The 16,020-nt window shown below is 43.3% G+C and overlaps 1 protein-coding gene across 1 annotated transcript in view; it reads left to right on the plus strand.

Moving 5' to 3' along the window:
• Positions 1 to 16,020, plus strand: part of T265_07956 (hypothetical protein) — a gene marked incomplete at both ends in the record, with an annotated part of 53,237 nt that overhangs the window by 23,298 nt on the left and 13,919 nt on the right. Inside the window, 6 exons of the mRNA XM_009173627.1 lie at positions 1,310 to 1,361; positions 2,080 to 2,159; positions 8,408 to 8,479; positions 10,420 to 10,637; positions 13,283 to 13,433; positions 14,917 to 15,081. Of these exons, the coding sequence (XP_009171891.1) occupies positions 1,310 to 1,361; positions 2,080 to 2,159; positions 8,408 to 8,479; positions 10,420 to 10,637; positions 13,283 to 13,433; positions 14,917 to 15,081 (738 nt within the window). The remainder of the gene's footprint in view (positions 1 to 1,309; positions 1,362 to 2,079; positions 2,160 to 8,407; positions 8,480 to 10,419; positions 10,638 to 13,282; positions 13,434 to 14,916; positions 15,082 to 16,020) is intronic.

Here is a 16,020-nt window from a genome sequence, read left to right on the forward strand (position 1 = left end):
TGTGAGTGTTTTAAATGATGGAATGGATGAGGTACAGCTGTTTTCTTCCTTACAGATAGGGCATTCACATTAGGGTGAAAAAAACTGGGGTACTAGATAGGGAGAGTTGGATGAACACACACACTGATTGATCTACGTCAACTAGATGAGGCCGAGTACTACTCAACCGTCACTTGGGCGTTGGGAATGTGTACTGGGAGGTTACCTTGTGCAGAACAAAACGCGCAAGTAGTTATGTTATAAGCCTACATGGAGGATAAAAATCGCTGGAGCTGCATTCTAGCCCAAGTCCCTTGTGGCACTGATATTGTGCGAAATGTGCAGCGTGCAGGCTGTCTCGAATACCCGTTACGGAGATATTCAACGAAATCTCATATCCACACCACTCTCGTTTGAACGTTCGTGTTCCCGTTCTGGAGTAATTACTTCGGTGAGTCCACACCAAACAAGGGGAAGCACTGGACTCGAGTTTTGCTCCTATTAGAGCTCGTCAGCAGTGCATATCCAATGGCCGTGCCGGAATTTGAACCCCGGACGTCTGACATGCGATGCGAGCGTGTGACCACTACTCCACCAACGCACGCTGGACGCATCTGAATTATTACGTCTGAACAGGCAGACGTGTTCATACTACAGCGATGTGATTGGTGTGTCCGACTCATCGAACGACAACCCAGTAACTGTCCTGGTTGTGGCGATCGATTGACCAGCCAGTCAGGACTTCTCAGTCAGATAGCGTCCCTTTGGTGTGGACTCATCGGAATAATTACGCCAGAACAGGAACACGACCGTTCAAACGAGAGTGGTGTGGCTATCCCGCAAAACCCCAAAATTGCAGCAAAATCTCATTTGTCCTATTGACCAAGAGCGTCTCCAGATCCGGCAACTCCGTCCTTCATATGAGTTCAGAAGCCAACATTCAACCAAATTACTATTCACGTTTGGACTCATTTTCTCAGCTTTCAGAGACTAGGTTTATCTGATGAGCCCCATACATGATGTAACTGGTAGTGGGCTGTTTGCAGCAATGGTTCCGTACCAGTTACACCGAAAGTACGTATTAGAAAAGGTCGTTTGCCAGTGGCTGGCGTGGAGCGGTCTGCAGATATCAACAAATATGAATACACCCACACACAAACTGTTCACATGCGCACTGCACTTAGCAGACTCCTGCGACGTGATCTCTGGGTCTGATAAATACATGGTAAAGCCGAAACACACATAATTTAACTTTTGGAACCATATGTTACCGGTTTTTACTGACAGAACCTACCACTGACTACTTTAATCTATGATTCCCTTCTTTCAGGAGCCAAATCCCGACGATTTATTCCTCGTGTGTTACACAAGCGGAAGTACCGGTAAGTATCGAAAAATGTGTGATACGTGCGTAATATATATTCACTTGGAGAGTGCTAGTAAGCGGAATAAGATAGCGAGTGAACATCCCATATTCCTGAGACATGGTCGTCTGTGGTTGGACACGTGTGTTGCTTTGACTTTGAACATCATAGATAGTTGGAGTTCTATGGAGGAAAATTTCGGTAGCTCAGGTAGCGTGGAGCGTAGAGTCGGCTTGTTCGCTGAGCTGGGCAAACGTTTCATCACCAATCGAGGTGACATCATCAGTGCGCTGTTGGGGAGCGTGGTGTGGTGCATTGGTGGGTTAGTGGTTGCGCACAATGATATATATATACTACCTGCAGTTGAGTGCGCGCAATCTAGAGCAAAACCTACCAGCTGCTGAACGTATTTTATGAAGTGCATGAAGGCGTATTGCATTGAAAACCTGCGGATACTTCCCGAAAGGTAGTACGTGCAAACGCATTCAAACGTGTGGAAAGAGAATAATTATAGGTTTCGCGTAAGACGTCGGAACTTGTTGTGATCAGTTCCCCAGGGGGCTCGCCTTTTCTCGGGAAGTCTATTTTCAGGGGTTTGGTGCATATGAGAGTAAATTATCATGCATCTTTCTAACTCATCACCAAATGAAATCTTGCTATTGAATGTATTTTGTGGTCTTCCAGTAACTCTGATCTGCAAATCACTACTGGCCTTATCCTTCTTCCTCACCATTAGGCCTACCGAAGGGTGTCATGTGCACCCACCAGACCTTCCTCAATGCGATATCTACCTGCACACGGCTGTATGAGATTTCAGTAAGTATATCTGGATTATGTGTTGTATCCCATCTCTGGTGATACGTTTCCTTCAGACAGAATTTGGAAATGTTTCACTCTGTGATTATCAATATGTTTAGTAGCTTTTACGTTTTGACTTACCAGTAGTCAACACCTTGGGTTTGCGCGCATAGGATGGTGAGTACGGGAACATTAACGGATATGTGATCAAAGTAAATTGAGGTAAAATGCACTCTCATTTGCAAACAAATTCGGTTTTGCAAGCAGCTCACCAGGAATGCAGCTGAATCTCAAGTGTATGATGTTCTCAGGCAACTGAATGTGCTGCACCAGGCCGCCTCATGTTTCAGCCGCTGCGATATTCGAGATATCGCGATGCATGTAAAGACGTAATACACTACTCATAAGATTGCTAATCAGGCAGTGGTAGTTCCCGAGATTCTGTCAACTATAGTTCCTGTTTGCATCCGAATTGCACGAAGTTGGCGAAACACATTCACTAGTATACCGATCTGGTTTTAGAAGCATCGTAAACGAGAGATTCAGCAGGTTTCAGGTGAGCCTCTCGCAAAAACAAATTAGTTTGCAATTTGGTTTCAAGTAGAACATAAGGTTGACGGAAACTCGGAGACTGCGCTTACATGATGAGCCCCAAGAAGGGCGAAACCTAGCCGAACTGATTCATGAGACTACCGCACACAGTTTTGGTCACGTGATTTATGTGCACAATGGTGTTGAGTTGGGTCAGATGATCATTTATCAACACTGATACACTTATATTAGAAAATTTGTTAGTGTCCAGTGTGGGGTTGATCATCCTAATCCTTTAAAGGCCATAAACGGATCGTTTGGATGAGTAAGTAGGAAACTACCTCAGAAGACAACGCTCACTTACTAGGAACCAGGAGGATAACGTTTTAGAACATTGGTGTGGATTAGGTAACGTTAGATGACAATAGCAGATTAATTCAAAATATAAGGATCGATCACTGTGAAAACATTACTGGACACTCACACAGGGGGACGGAAATGGGTTTACTCCACCTCCCCGCAGTCTGCAGCGACTTAGCGGAACTTACCCTGTCCTGTCAAGTTCTGGCCTTCGCTGCTGAGTCATCTATTGGAAAGCACCAACTAGAACAGTGACAGACTGTTGGACATGGAAGAAAAACTCTCGTTTGTATCTTGTTCTACAAAAACTGAATATCCGTCTTCTTCTCAAACGCGTTCTTCTGAACTTTCCTGGATACTCATTGACTATCACTCAATTGTAAACGAATGCTACAAAGCGATTCCGCAAATTCCGTAATAAATTTCACTTTTCGATGGACGCGAAACGGATTTATGATTAAACCACTACTCGGATGCCTCATCAGTAGTATCCACCGTTACACTGGTATTTTGGTAACGAATTTAGTGACTACATTGAGTGGGTGGAAGGTTTTTGGAGAACATTTCTATCCTGATTTTTTCCCTGGTTCCCGACTCACCAACTAATTCTTGACAGGTTCTCTGAACCACGAGAATAAGTGCGAGATTTTCAAAACTGATTGACTTAAAATTCAGACCACCCCTACCGCATAAATTGACTTCCTACTCAGATATTTTTGTGCAGATATCCGGGGGGCATTCTTGTAGAGAGAAAATACATGGCTAAACTTAGATGAAATTTACTCTTTCATTAGAGAATCTCACGATATATTTAGCTGCCCTCGTCATAGGCTAAAATCGAATTGAAACATTCCAAGGCCAACAGCGCTTTTGGAATAATCTACTCAGTCGATCACCAGTCATTTGATGGTGCCGTTTTGTCCTAGTATTGAGAAGGGCACTATGTTCTGTTTGAGCTTAAAGAAACAGCATAATTGCCAATTCGCATTAGAAGAGCTACTTCTATCCTGTTCTTCTAGTCTGCTTGGTCTCTACACATTTAGCGTCCAATCGATCTGATCGGGGTTATCATATATGGATAAAACTGAACACTTGATGACCTCAGCTTGCTCGTAGAAAAAACATTTTGTGTAATTAGGGGGAACTAAACATCCGCTGGAACACAGGTGGATACTCAGCAGCTGGACTGTAATATTGGTCTCCGCTTGTAATCCGTTCCCAAAAGTTAACAAATTAGCATTTTATTGATTTTATACGGATTCCCAAGTCATTATTATTCTTAGACTTGTTATTCTAGGGTCAGTTTTTGACCAATTTTTGTGACACTACTGGGGCGGCGGTTTTTTTCAAGCCCATCTGTCCCCCGAGACTTTACCAAGGACATTCGAATAAAACTAACTTGATGGGTGAACTCGACGGTGAGGGGTCATGGCATGGAATTTTGTGACCAAATTGAGAGAATGACGTCTCGGGGAGACTTCGTTTTAATATATTGTACACATATACGTAAAATTCTAAAATCAAAATGGAATAATCTGAAAAGTGAGAAGAGTCCAGATCATGTTACAATCTGAATTTGGCTGGGGAATGTGCCTTTCATACTGATAGATGCACCCAATGAAAGCCGGAAAATTCGTTCCTCAACATCGAGTTAGACAGATGGCTTTGAGGGATTAAGATTGGTTGCAGTTTTGGGGTTTTGCGGGATAGGTATTTTGTTCGTAGTCACACAACTCTCGTTTGAACGGCCGTCGTCCTGTTTTGGCGCAGTTCTTCCGGTGTGCACGATTCATCGAACAACGACCCAGTAACTGTCCTGGTTGTGATGATCGATTGACCCGCCAGTCAGGACTTCCCAGCTAGGTAGCGTGACACACGCTTGAAACCCACTGGGCAAGTTTTTGGTTGTAGTTTTGGGGTTTTGTGGGATAGATATTTTGTTCATAGTCGAGAATCGCTTTCTCTGACATTCACTTCCTTGACTTGAGGATGTAATCCTTCAATGAAAGCCTTTCGTTAGAAGCACCCTTAAAGTGACCCTCCTGCTCGGTTTTTGGCAAACGAACCAATACGAAATCTTGCTCCGAATACTATGTGGCACTCTGAGTTGGACTATAGTGCTCGAGGAAGTTCCCGATTCTCAGTCTACTGCTTGCGTGAGCGTCGCGAAAACCGGTCGGTTATGGTTGTGTGCGTGAAAGTCACTTTAAGTCATCGAAGGGAGTTTTACGGGATAGGTATTTTGTTCATAGATTGGCTCATCTTCATTGTCTTTTCCGGGAGAAAATCTCCACTAACAGAAGTTGCACCAATTCCCGTTAATGGATTCTGCGTAAGATGACTCATTACTAACCACTGAAATGAATGTTTTTGTGCATAATGGTGCTGGCACCGTTGCATAATGCAATGAGTGCATCCAAAGTTACCACCTCATTCGTTCTTTTGAGTCCCACAGGCTGGCTGAGTGAGCAAGTGAATCACCTATGAAATCGAGTAATCTCTATTTTGCTAGTTGATACTGAAAACTTCTCGCACAGAGTCGTTCAGGTGCAAACTGTTCGCCCCGGGCGAACATGGATGAAAAGTTGGGTTTTTCACTTTATTTCGAACAGCTCGAGAATTTCTCCCCTTTGAGACAGTGAAAATTCGAGTAGGCTTTTCTATACAGATTTCGAAAATGATGCCACTCAGAAAATAGTGGGAAGCGAACAAGCGCGCCCTTTTCACTCTTTCACTTAACAGAAATAATGGTTTACGTTGGCCATTCTTTCAACATAACCATGTGTGAACTATGTTAAAGCTTAGGGAATACACACTTATGTGCAAACTAATTTGGTTTTTTGAAAGACTCACCTGGAACCTAGATGCATCTCTCCTTTAAGATGTTCTCAGGAAACTGAATGTGCTGCGCCAGGCCGCCTCATGTTTCAGTCGCTACGATATTCGAGATATCGCGATACAGGTATGTCTTTGTAATGTGTTACTCATAAGGTTGCTGAAAATCCGTCGACAGCCCACGACCGGTTCCGCAATTTTTGGGACCCATCAGCTAGGCGCAGTCCCCGGGGTTCCGTCAAACTTATGTTCTACTTCAAACAAAATAATTGCACCAAATTAGCCAATAGACACTCACTTATTTGCCAACTTATGCATATGAGTGCATATTCGCTAATTTCGTGCAATTCGGTTTCAAGTAGAACATAAGTTTGACGGAAACCCGGGGACTGCGCCTAGCTGATGGGTCCCAAAAATTGCGGAACCGGTCGTGGGCTGTCGACGGATTTTCAGCAACCTTATGAGTAGTACATTACAAAGGTAAATCAAAGCTTAATTTGAGAGCAGCGGTAGCCGAACCAAACTGGAATCTTGCTGATATCAAAATCCCCGACTCGGATTCAAGCTTCAATCTTGCATTGCCTCTGAAAAGGCTGATCACCATGCCACACACATTTTTAGTCTTAGTGCAGCCAGTCATCCGGAACCTGATTATACTTTGAAGTGATTTATTAAGAAGGTTCCACGTTCACCAACATCAATAGTTCATCCGCTTTCAAGGCATATGCGGGCCCGGAAACTTTACCGCAGTTTACCATAGCATTTTGAGCAACGCCTTCATTACAATCACTGAATTCTTTTTTGAACGAAATTGTACCTGATCGAGGCAGATGTATCTTGTCGGCCCGCAAAACTCGCTCAAAGCACTGTGTTCCAGAGCCTTAAGGCGAAATCTCCATCTTCCTGGAAAAATTCCCAGATAGCCGGAAATTGCTGGGTCGTAGTGCGGACTCACGAACTGATTCACAATATTTGTACCGTGATCGGTAGAAAATCCCTATACGTCAGACACAATGCACTGAAAGTGGGAGAACATAAATTCAAGACAGATTTTGAGCTTTATCACCAATGATTTTATCTCATTTCGCTACATACTGCTCCCAGGTTGTAAGACAGAATCAACCAAAAACATTTTTACCAGTATCACACTTTCTGTGGTTCAACGGCAGGTCATTTCACTTTGCTTTATCACGGTTTTGATAAAATGTTTGCTCACACCTATTAATTCTGTTGATTCTGTTGCATGCTTTTAGAGCGTTCCTGTCAAGGTTGTTGTACTGAATGCTGGAAATAACATCGAATTCAGAGCGGGAACCTTTTTAGCACTCTCTGCAGTGGATATGGAGTAAAATGTGGACCTGTTTGGACTTACAAACTTTACGGCCCTGGGATGAATAACCTCGATAATGTCACAGCTAAAGTGAATAAAATTTGAAATAGGTTGCAAATACCTCGGGGAAAAATTCGTTACCCAGTCAATTTTGTTAACACGAATCATTTTTGTTAGTTCAAGTCACTTGTGGTATCAAAACGGCATATCGCTTAGTTTCAAAGGTCACATGTACGAGGCTACAGTAGGCGCTGTACTGTTGTTTAGTTGATTGTTAGGTGTCTTTCGTTTTCGGACCACCGATGCTTCAGAAGCGTTGCCAGTGTCGGATTACTTCAAGCGGTTCCTGATGAAGGATTACAAAAATCGATATTTGATTTTGCCACAGGTACTCCAGTCGTGTGACACACCCTGAACTGTGGCTGTTCGACCATGTGTGTTTACTGAGCACAGTGTTGCTCTCCGTGCCGCCTTCAAAACGGTGGAAACTGCGAAGTGAACAAGAGTACCCTGGCAAAAGACATGATAGAGATTATGCTGAGTTTGGGTGTTTTTGATGAGGCTGAATGGTGTGCTCTCGAGCTCTGGCAGTTGGCTGGAGACATTGCAAGAAATGGCGATGAATCGATACCAGTGGCGTTCTTGCTGTTAGCATCATTCTAGACTGACTGGGCCTTTGGGTGTCTAGATATCTCAGACTACTTGCGATAGGCTAGCATCCGATCCCTCCTCAATCTACTGTTTTCTGTTTTTTCTTACTTTGTTACTTTAAATGAAGTGAAATGGTTGTACGGTCCTCAGACATCAGTATCAACACTGATTTGGCAGCCTCTGAGGATGGTGATTCTGTGAGTTGGGCGAGCGAGGTGCATGGTCGAAAATTAGATGAAACGGTTGATGGCTACGGGAATCTTTCTGTAAGAACTTAAAATCATCGCGTAAAAATGCTTTAAAGGGTGCTTATTTCCACGAATTGCTTTCAATTACATAGCGGTGTTAATTCCTTCAAAATGCTTGGTCATTTGTAAGTTCCTGGATCATTGCCAATAGGAGACAACTTTCCTTTCAAATCGGTTAATCTGTTAGGTGAAGGCCTGATACATGTAACTGTTAGAGAAAGCTTCGGAATATGTCAGTCTAACGGCATTTCCACTGCCTGCAGATTAGATATAATTCATACAATTTACCTGTTGTTACTCTGTGTTTACAGGAGATCAGCGTCTATGGAAACGTTCACGTATCATTCTTGCCTTTGGCACACATTTTTGAACAAGTCGGGATGGTAAGTGATCCATTAGTATGGAAAGTTCATGGAGTCAAACGATGAGCAACCTGACCCACAAACTCCCAGGCATGTGATTTTTGAGAACCTCACTGAAGTTTAGGGGGGGCTTCCTGGGTTGACTATCGCAATTCAAGTCCCACTGTCCTCTATAATGTTGCGTGTACACACCATATGATATGTATATAGTAAAGTTGCAACTTCTGTCTAAGAGATTACAGACCTGTACTCATGATTTGTTTGAAATTATTGATTTCCCTGTGCTTGCATAAACAGCTGCAGACTTATATTCGCTTCAGAATGATGCGCCTGTGTCAAGCATACGGCTACGAGCATCTATGTTTTCTACATCTTTCGCTCCCACCGTGTGGATCATGGTTGAATTTCTTTGCGGCATTCTCCGGACCAGTAGCTTTTGCGTCTAGCAGCGGGTTGCCATAGCAAAGTAGGCAAAATTGACACCGATGTCTGTCTGTTAGAACACCGTATAGGCCCGTGAAAAACCGCCAAGTCGAGCAAAGCCTTTGTGTGTGTCAGAGCCTGAGTGGCAAATTGTCGAGCTAAGGAATAAGATAGTCTACAGAAATAGTGCAACGCCAATAGTTTATTGGGCGTGGGCAACGGCGGATCAGTAAACACATGGGCTAATCAACACTCCGTAGTGATCACAATGGGCACCGCATAGGGCCAAATCCTAAGGTTCGTTCTTGACTAGATAAGATACGCATGGATAAAACTTTTGACGGGCAGTGTTGACTGAACACTCAACATTGACAACAAAATCTCCATTTACACGAATACATTGATTATTTCTAGAGAATTTGAAATATTTTGTGATAACGACCACAATATACAATTGTCTGTTTCATATATATGAATCTTTTTCCATGTTGATCGATGCTAACAAAACACGGCATCCTCAGCCAGCTTCCTCCAGTTGAAGTAAGCATGGAATTGATTGAGATCACACCGTGTAACCGACTACCCGTTTCCCATGCACAATATCCGGTCGAATCTGCCCATCTGCCAAAGCAAACCTCAAACACGTACGGATTTACCAGCAGTAGCTGCAAGACCAGTAATACACGCCAGTCTATAATTGACATCCATTTTCCTGGATCGAAGTTGAGATGACTCTTTGTTTTCGGAAAATTTCGGTAACGCTCGGTAGATCTATTGCTGGGCAACGTTTCGCTTCGGACACAAATGCTTCGTCAGTCCAAGTAACTAGGTTCCGAGGCTGCTCAAGATTCAAAGCGCAAGGCGAACCAATCAGCTAAGTCATGCTAAGTCTGTGTCAGGTGTCGGGCAAGAGATTTTGTGCGTTAGAGTTGGTGACCAAGTGTTAAGCCTGTAGGGGAGCCTACATGGATTCGGGTTCAGTTTAGGGTCTTGTTCTTCCTGTTCGGTCTACGCGATGACTCCTCTCGAAAGTCATTTGCACTTTGCATTCGTCTGTACAGATGTCTAAGGAATAGGAATTCCGTGAAGATTTTTCGAGTTGGCTTTGCTCAGAATTTTAGGCCAATTAACTCACCATCCGGTTCATTCAATCTTAAGCTTGAGGACTCTTTATCCAAGTAGCTGGTCTTATTCTCTTATATCACTTTGAAACCTTTCATCTACACAACTGTAGTTCACACGGTGGTTCCCATAAAACCCTAACTGGCAAAACATGGAGGGGTTGTGAAATTATGTTTTGCCCCTGAGCAAGAATTTAGTCTCTTCCGACCACTGTGATTTCATCATATTTAACGGGGTTATGACTTCTCACACGTATCTGTGTGATTCGGTTCCCTTTTGGTTACGTGCCTTACTGAAACTCTCCGTTTTCCAGCGCTTGATGTGTTCTACCGTAAACCCAGTATCCGAATCTGAATTCCAGTTGCTTCACAGCACTTACCCGAGAGTTCTTTTCCTCGTTCCTTTACCTTGTCTAGGCAACAAGCTTGATGTGTGGAAGTCAGATCGCCTTCCTTACCACGGATTTTACCCGACTACTTGATGACTATGCATACTATCGTCCAACACTGCTTGCTTCGGTTCCACGTGTCCTTTCCCGATTACACGCAGCCGTGATGGAAAAGGTGACAAAGAGCAAACTGAAATCGCTTATTTTCGAGAGGGCTATCAAATCAAAACTTGAAGAACAGAAAAGGTTCGTTATCATTGGTCAACGGTTCTTCACCGCTGAAAGGTCACGCGCTGTCTGGTGACCTTCAGAAATCGTAAGAAGCAGGCGATGGTTGATGACAAAGCTACTGTGGTAAAGAGAGTCTAAGGTGACTCAAGTTGTTTCAAGTTGCTTAAGACCCCATTCTGTGGACCATATAGATCGATGCGAAACTGGATTGTGAGGACCGAAAACAACCCCATTGTAGAATCCAATCGGAAAACACTTCTGAGTTACTTAACATACGTGGAAACGTAAACACGCCCCACCTATTCTTCAGCCATCGGGTATAGAGATTCTCAGAACAACTATGGAGAGATTGTTAAAGCGTTTTATGCTGTGCAAAATCAACCTGGAAAGAAAAAAGACCATTTTATATTTAGCGGACCGAAAACTTGTGTTTACCGTCACGCACATACACACTCGTTGCCGAGGTCGAGAATCAACGTACAAGCAAAAGGAGGTCCAGTCTATGGGTCACTATAATAGGTCATCAAGAAATGTCACAATGGACTAGATGTACGTATTCCAAGGCCTCCTGTCTTGGGCACACTAAACCCAACACAAAAATTTGCCCATCTAGATTCTGACGCATACTAAAAGTAACTTCAAAGTGTATGTTTGCAATGTGCTACTCACAAGGTTGCTGAAAATCCGTCGACAGCCCACGACCGGTTTCACCCCTTTTTGGGGCTCATCAGGTAGAAGCAGTCCTCGGGTTTCCGTCAACCTTATGTTCTACTTGAAACCAAAATGCACGAAATTAGCGACTGTACACTCATTTGCAAATTAACTTGTTTTTTTTTGAGAGACTCACCTGGAACCCAGCTGAATTTCTCGTTTGTGGTTTTCTCAGGCTACTAAATGTGCCTGAATGAATGAATCACAAACGAGGGATTTAACTGGATTCCAGGTGAGTCTCTCGAAAAAAAAACAAATTAGTTTGCACATGAGTGTATATTCGCTAACTTCAAAGTGATTGATAGCGATTAATCGGTAAAAAAGCACACTGGTCTCCTCAATAAGCCGGTACTCACCGTGCAACAACCTCCTGTCTAAAGTGATTTTACTGGAACAAGGATATTTATGTGATACCGTCTACCAAACAATTGAAAAATCATTTTGGAAATCGGGAGTTGATCATGTGAATATCGGATTTCGTAATTGTCTTGCAAGTGATTTGTCACCATTTGAGTTCACGTCATTGAGGAGCGGTTGCCGGGTAGTTGACTTTTCACAAGAGAACTCTATTGGATATGTTTAAAAGCGGACGTTTTGTGTAGAACAAGATGACTGTGTTCGGCGCAATTTTTATTACCTGTACATTACCTATACTCAGTGTCTGACCTAGTAAAAGGGCTTTTTAGTCGCCAAGGCATGTTCAACTATGCGTACAACTCTGGCATATTGCATCAGGTGGTGAGCGGTGCACTTCGCGAACAGTTTCAACATCGCAGTTATGGTTACCACCAGTGAAACTATCCGCTTGCTCACACGCATTGTAATGAATGGCAGATTTGAGTGAAAACCGAAGTTCCGTGAAATGATTTTGTTGAACAGTGTCAAAACAAGTCGTTTGGCCACCCAATCTGAGTCGAGTTGCACTCAGAACCAAAATATGTTGCTAATAGCACACCTGTGTTATCTTGACCGGTTTAGTTAAAGCTGGCCGAGTTATTAGCGAATCTACACTCATTTGCAAACCAATTTGGTTTCTCGAGGGACTCACCTGGAACCCAGCTGAATCTCTCGTTTGTGATGTTCTCAGGCAACTGAATGTGCTGCACCAGGCCGCCTCATGTTTCAGTCACTACAATATTCGAGATATCGCGATACACGTATATCTTTGTAATGTACTATTCATAAGGTTGCTGAAAATCCGTCAACAGCCCACGGCCGGTTCCGCCGACGGATTTTCAGCAACCTTATGATTAGTACATTACAAAGCTCTATTTCACGCCATTTGGTTCCCAATCCCTACTGCTAATGAGCTGCAGCTTCAAGCCTGCACCATTTGTACTAGGTTAGACGAGTAGGCAAATGCGCGCATTGATAATGTGACGAAGGTTGGAGAATCAGATACAGGCTTTTTGGTGTTTTATTTCACTATTTCGGTGCTAAGTGAGCAATGTGGTTGTATCAGCTGCAGTGAAATGGATGGAGAAGTTTCGGTCACTGGACCAGTGCAACCAGACAGACAGAGAGGAGCAATACACAATTTCATTCATTCTATGTTGGCATTTGGTTCATTTTACCATCTAAGATTAAATCAAAGTAGAGTAATCCACATTTGACTGGTTTCATTCACGAAGGTATGCAGATACACCATAACTTAGTCTTAGAAGAATGGGAGCGAGTATTTTGTCATTCACAAGTCAATTTCCTCTAAGGATGTATCACTGTGTCTGCTGGTGAATTACTTTTTAGTTAAATATCGAGCTGGCTTTATACCACAAGAACTGTTTTTTTTATCTCCAGCACTCGGAATGAACACAGAAACGCCGCTTCAATAAAAGATCATGTCCAACGGGGTTTATAATCTTACACTTTTTACTGACAGATGGTTAGCAGCACCTTCCAATCCCACTCCTTTTTCACATTAAGTCTTTATTTGATTCATGACTATGCAGGGGAATCTTCAAACAATGTGGAATTCTGGATTCTCTCTGCTTTCGCCCAATTCGTAACCGACTTGGTGGTCGAGTGAGGGGCGTTGTCTGTGGTGGCGCCCCATTACAACCCGAAGTGCTTCGGTTCGTAAGATCCGTGTTTTCGTGCCCAGTAAGTCTCAACTACGCTTCAGTTTGTGAAGGAATAAATGGTTGTCAGTAGCTGAACCAGTTCTGTTGGCTTATACTCAACCCCCCCCCCCACAATATATATCCTAATGCCTCGATCTGTGGAAGTTGATGTGGCCGTTACGTTGAATTACCCTGACAGCTACAACCTCTAACTTTTCTGTTTTAAAGTAGGCTTTCTACACACAGGTACCGTGGAAACTGGCTCAGAGTGTAAAGCCAAGCAGCCGTTCTTTTGTGCTTGCTTGTCGTGCTTATCGATGTATGTTCAGTGTTAATTAATGGAACCATAACACCAACATCTGCCTCTGATGTCAAAACGTTTGACAGAACGTCAGCGAAATAACAATTTTGGCGTCCGTTAGGTTGCACAACTTTGGTTTGTATAAAATTACAAACGACTAAAAGTGGGTAAACGCAGAGAAAAACCGGATCAGGATGCTAATCTCGGAGTGAAAACGGAGCAACCTTAATAAAATCCGGCACGCACGGCGCTGATTATTACTGTTCTGTCCCTAATAACCGAATATCACATCATTTGGACGGATGTGCCACGTGCAGGACACGGGCCAGACGAAGGCATACCCTGATTGGTCAGAATGCCAACCAATCCGAGTGGAGCATCTTTGACTCGACGCCTCTCACTCCCTCAGGGAGATTCTAGCACGACATTGTGGAACACTCTGTGACTACCGTATAAATACAGTCGTACTAATTTTTCTTGATCTCCATAAAAGGGCTGTCTAGAGCTACCCTACCTTTTGATATACCATAGTGGGCGGAGCAGGAAGCCAAGGGACAGATACAGAGTTGCACGATCGTCCACAAGTTACGGCATGTTCATCATGTTCTGGTCATATTGTGACGTAGATATTTACTGTTCAGGGGATTTATGTGAAAAGGTTTACCATGGAGAAGTTTGAAAATTTTTTGTAGCACAGAAGATGATTTTTCACTGAGCCCACTCAAGTAGTAGGGAAAATATATGCCATTATTTGGAGTTGGGAGTGGGGCGGTGAAATTCTGATGCAATGCAGAACAAGTCACTTGCACAATCATCGTATACACTGGATAATTTATCACCCCCGGTAAAACACCATGTCTAGGCAGATTGTTTTGTATGTCTCAGCTCTTCAACAACACGGGGTGAGCATTGCTGTTTGTGCCGGAGGAATTCATGCAAAATATCAGAGTGCTTTTTACGCCATTCTCATGTTGGCTCAAACTATTGTAACCTGATCGGGTGTCCAATAGCTTCATCACTAGTTAAAGCTGGATAAAACAGGCATTTGACGATGGGTGCGATTGACTTCAAGACTGCATACTATATTTCACCAAATACCTTCATTTGCACGTCAATTTGGCTTGAACGAGAAACTCAGCTGATCTAATCGTCCATGATCGTCTTCATCTGAAGGTGCTATATGCAGCCGTCTTATCTTACCTTTTTTTACATTTCTTCTAAGGTTGCAGAAGCATACGGTTCCACCGAGAGTGGTGGTATGGTCACAATGACGTTACCGACGGACATGACAGGTGGTCACGCTGGCTGTGTTGTCTCTGATGTGAAAATTAAACTGATCGATGTCCCCTCGATGGGTTTCACCGTCAAACGTGATGGAATTGGAGAAGTGAGCTATTTGCCGAATATCCTAATGAAACTCGCGGACAGTGCCAGAGTATTTCTCGTCCTATTTCCTATTCAGTTTGAGCAAGTTCACTCTCCGGTTGTGATTTCTGTGTCTATAACCATTTCGGAGCAGACAGTCACGCTGACATTTCACTGGCACGTATGTCATATACCGTGTAGGTTGGTGTTTCCCTAAGGTGGCTGAACCTAAGAAAGTGTGGACCCAAACAAATCACCAAAATTCTTTCACCACACGGTAGAAAGCTCCACTTTTAACCCGGCCACAGCAGCAACTAATAGTGGTTATCCTATTGGCCTACTTGCGAACGTGCTTTTCAGATGTATTTGCTTCCGATGAAAGTCGTTAATGCGTGAAGTAATAATGTTCCTGTTAGATCGAAAAAACCCGTTGTGTCCCCCCCGCCCTGCCACGTTCTCTGTGTGCGCTCTCGGCCAGCAGCTATAATAAAGATGTGGCGTGAGTTTGGCACAAAATCTACTTCCCTCCTTGTATGAAAGTATCCGAGGTGTGTGAGTGGATTTTGACGATGAATGCCAACTGAAGATAACCACAGTTTGGGTAAACTCAACAGTGTTTTCCAGATCAATATGCCATGGAACAATTTCTAGAGGATAGGTGACGCAGTGAGATGATTTTTTCAGTCTGATTTGATTTGCTTCATGAGGCTAATTCGTCCCTGGACAGAGTCCTGTCATGCTTTTGTGATTTCCTAATGATAATTACCTGTTTTAGAGGTTTCTCTCTTGTGATGTGTTCGGTTGGAAGCATGCACGCACCAATTAAATTTCTCCCATTTTTCTAATGTTTGTTTACAAACTGAATCAATATTTTTTTCTTACTCAAGAACCAAGTGGAAACCCCTTGAAGTCCGTCATAAAATCTCCTTTATCCCTTATCGGCTGACGCTTTGGTATTCCA

This window comes from Opisthorchis viverrini (genome assembly GCF_000715545.1).
Source record: "Opisthorchis viverrini unplaced genomic scaffold opera_v5_196, whole genome shotgun sequence".
Classification (NCBI taxonomy): Eukaryota; Metazoa; Platyhelminthes; class Trematoda; order Opisthorchiida; family Opisthorchiidae; genus Opisthorchis; species Opisthorchis viverrini.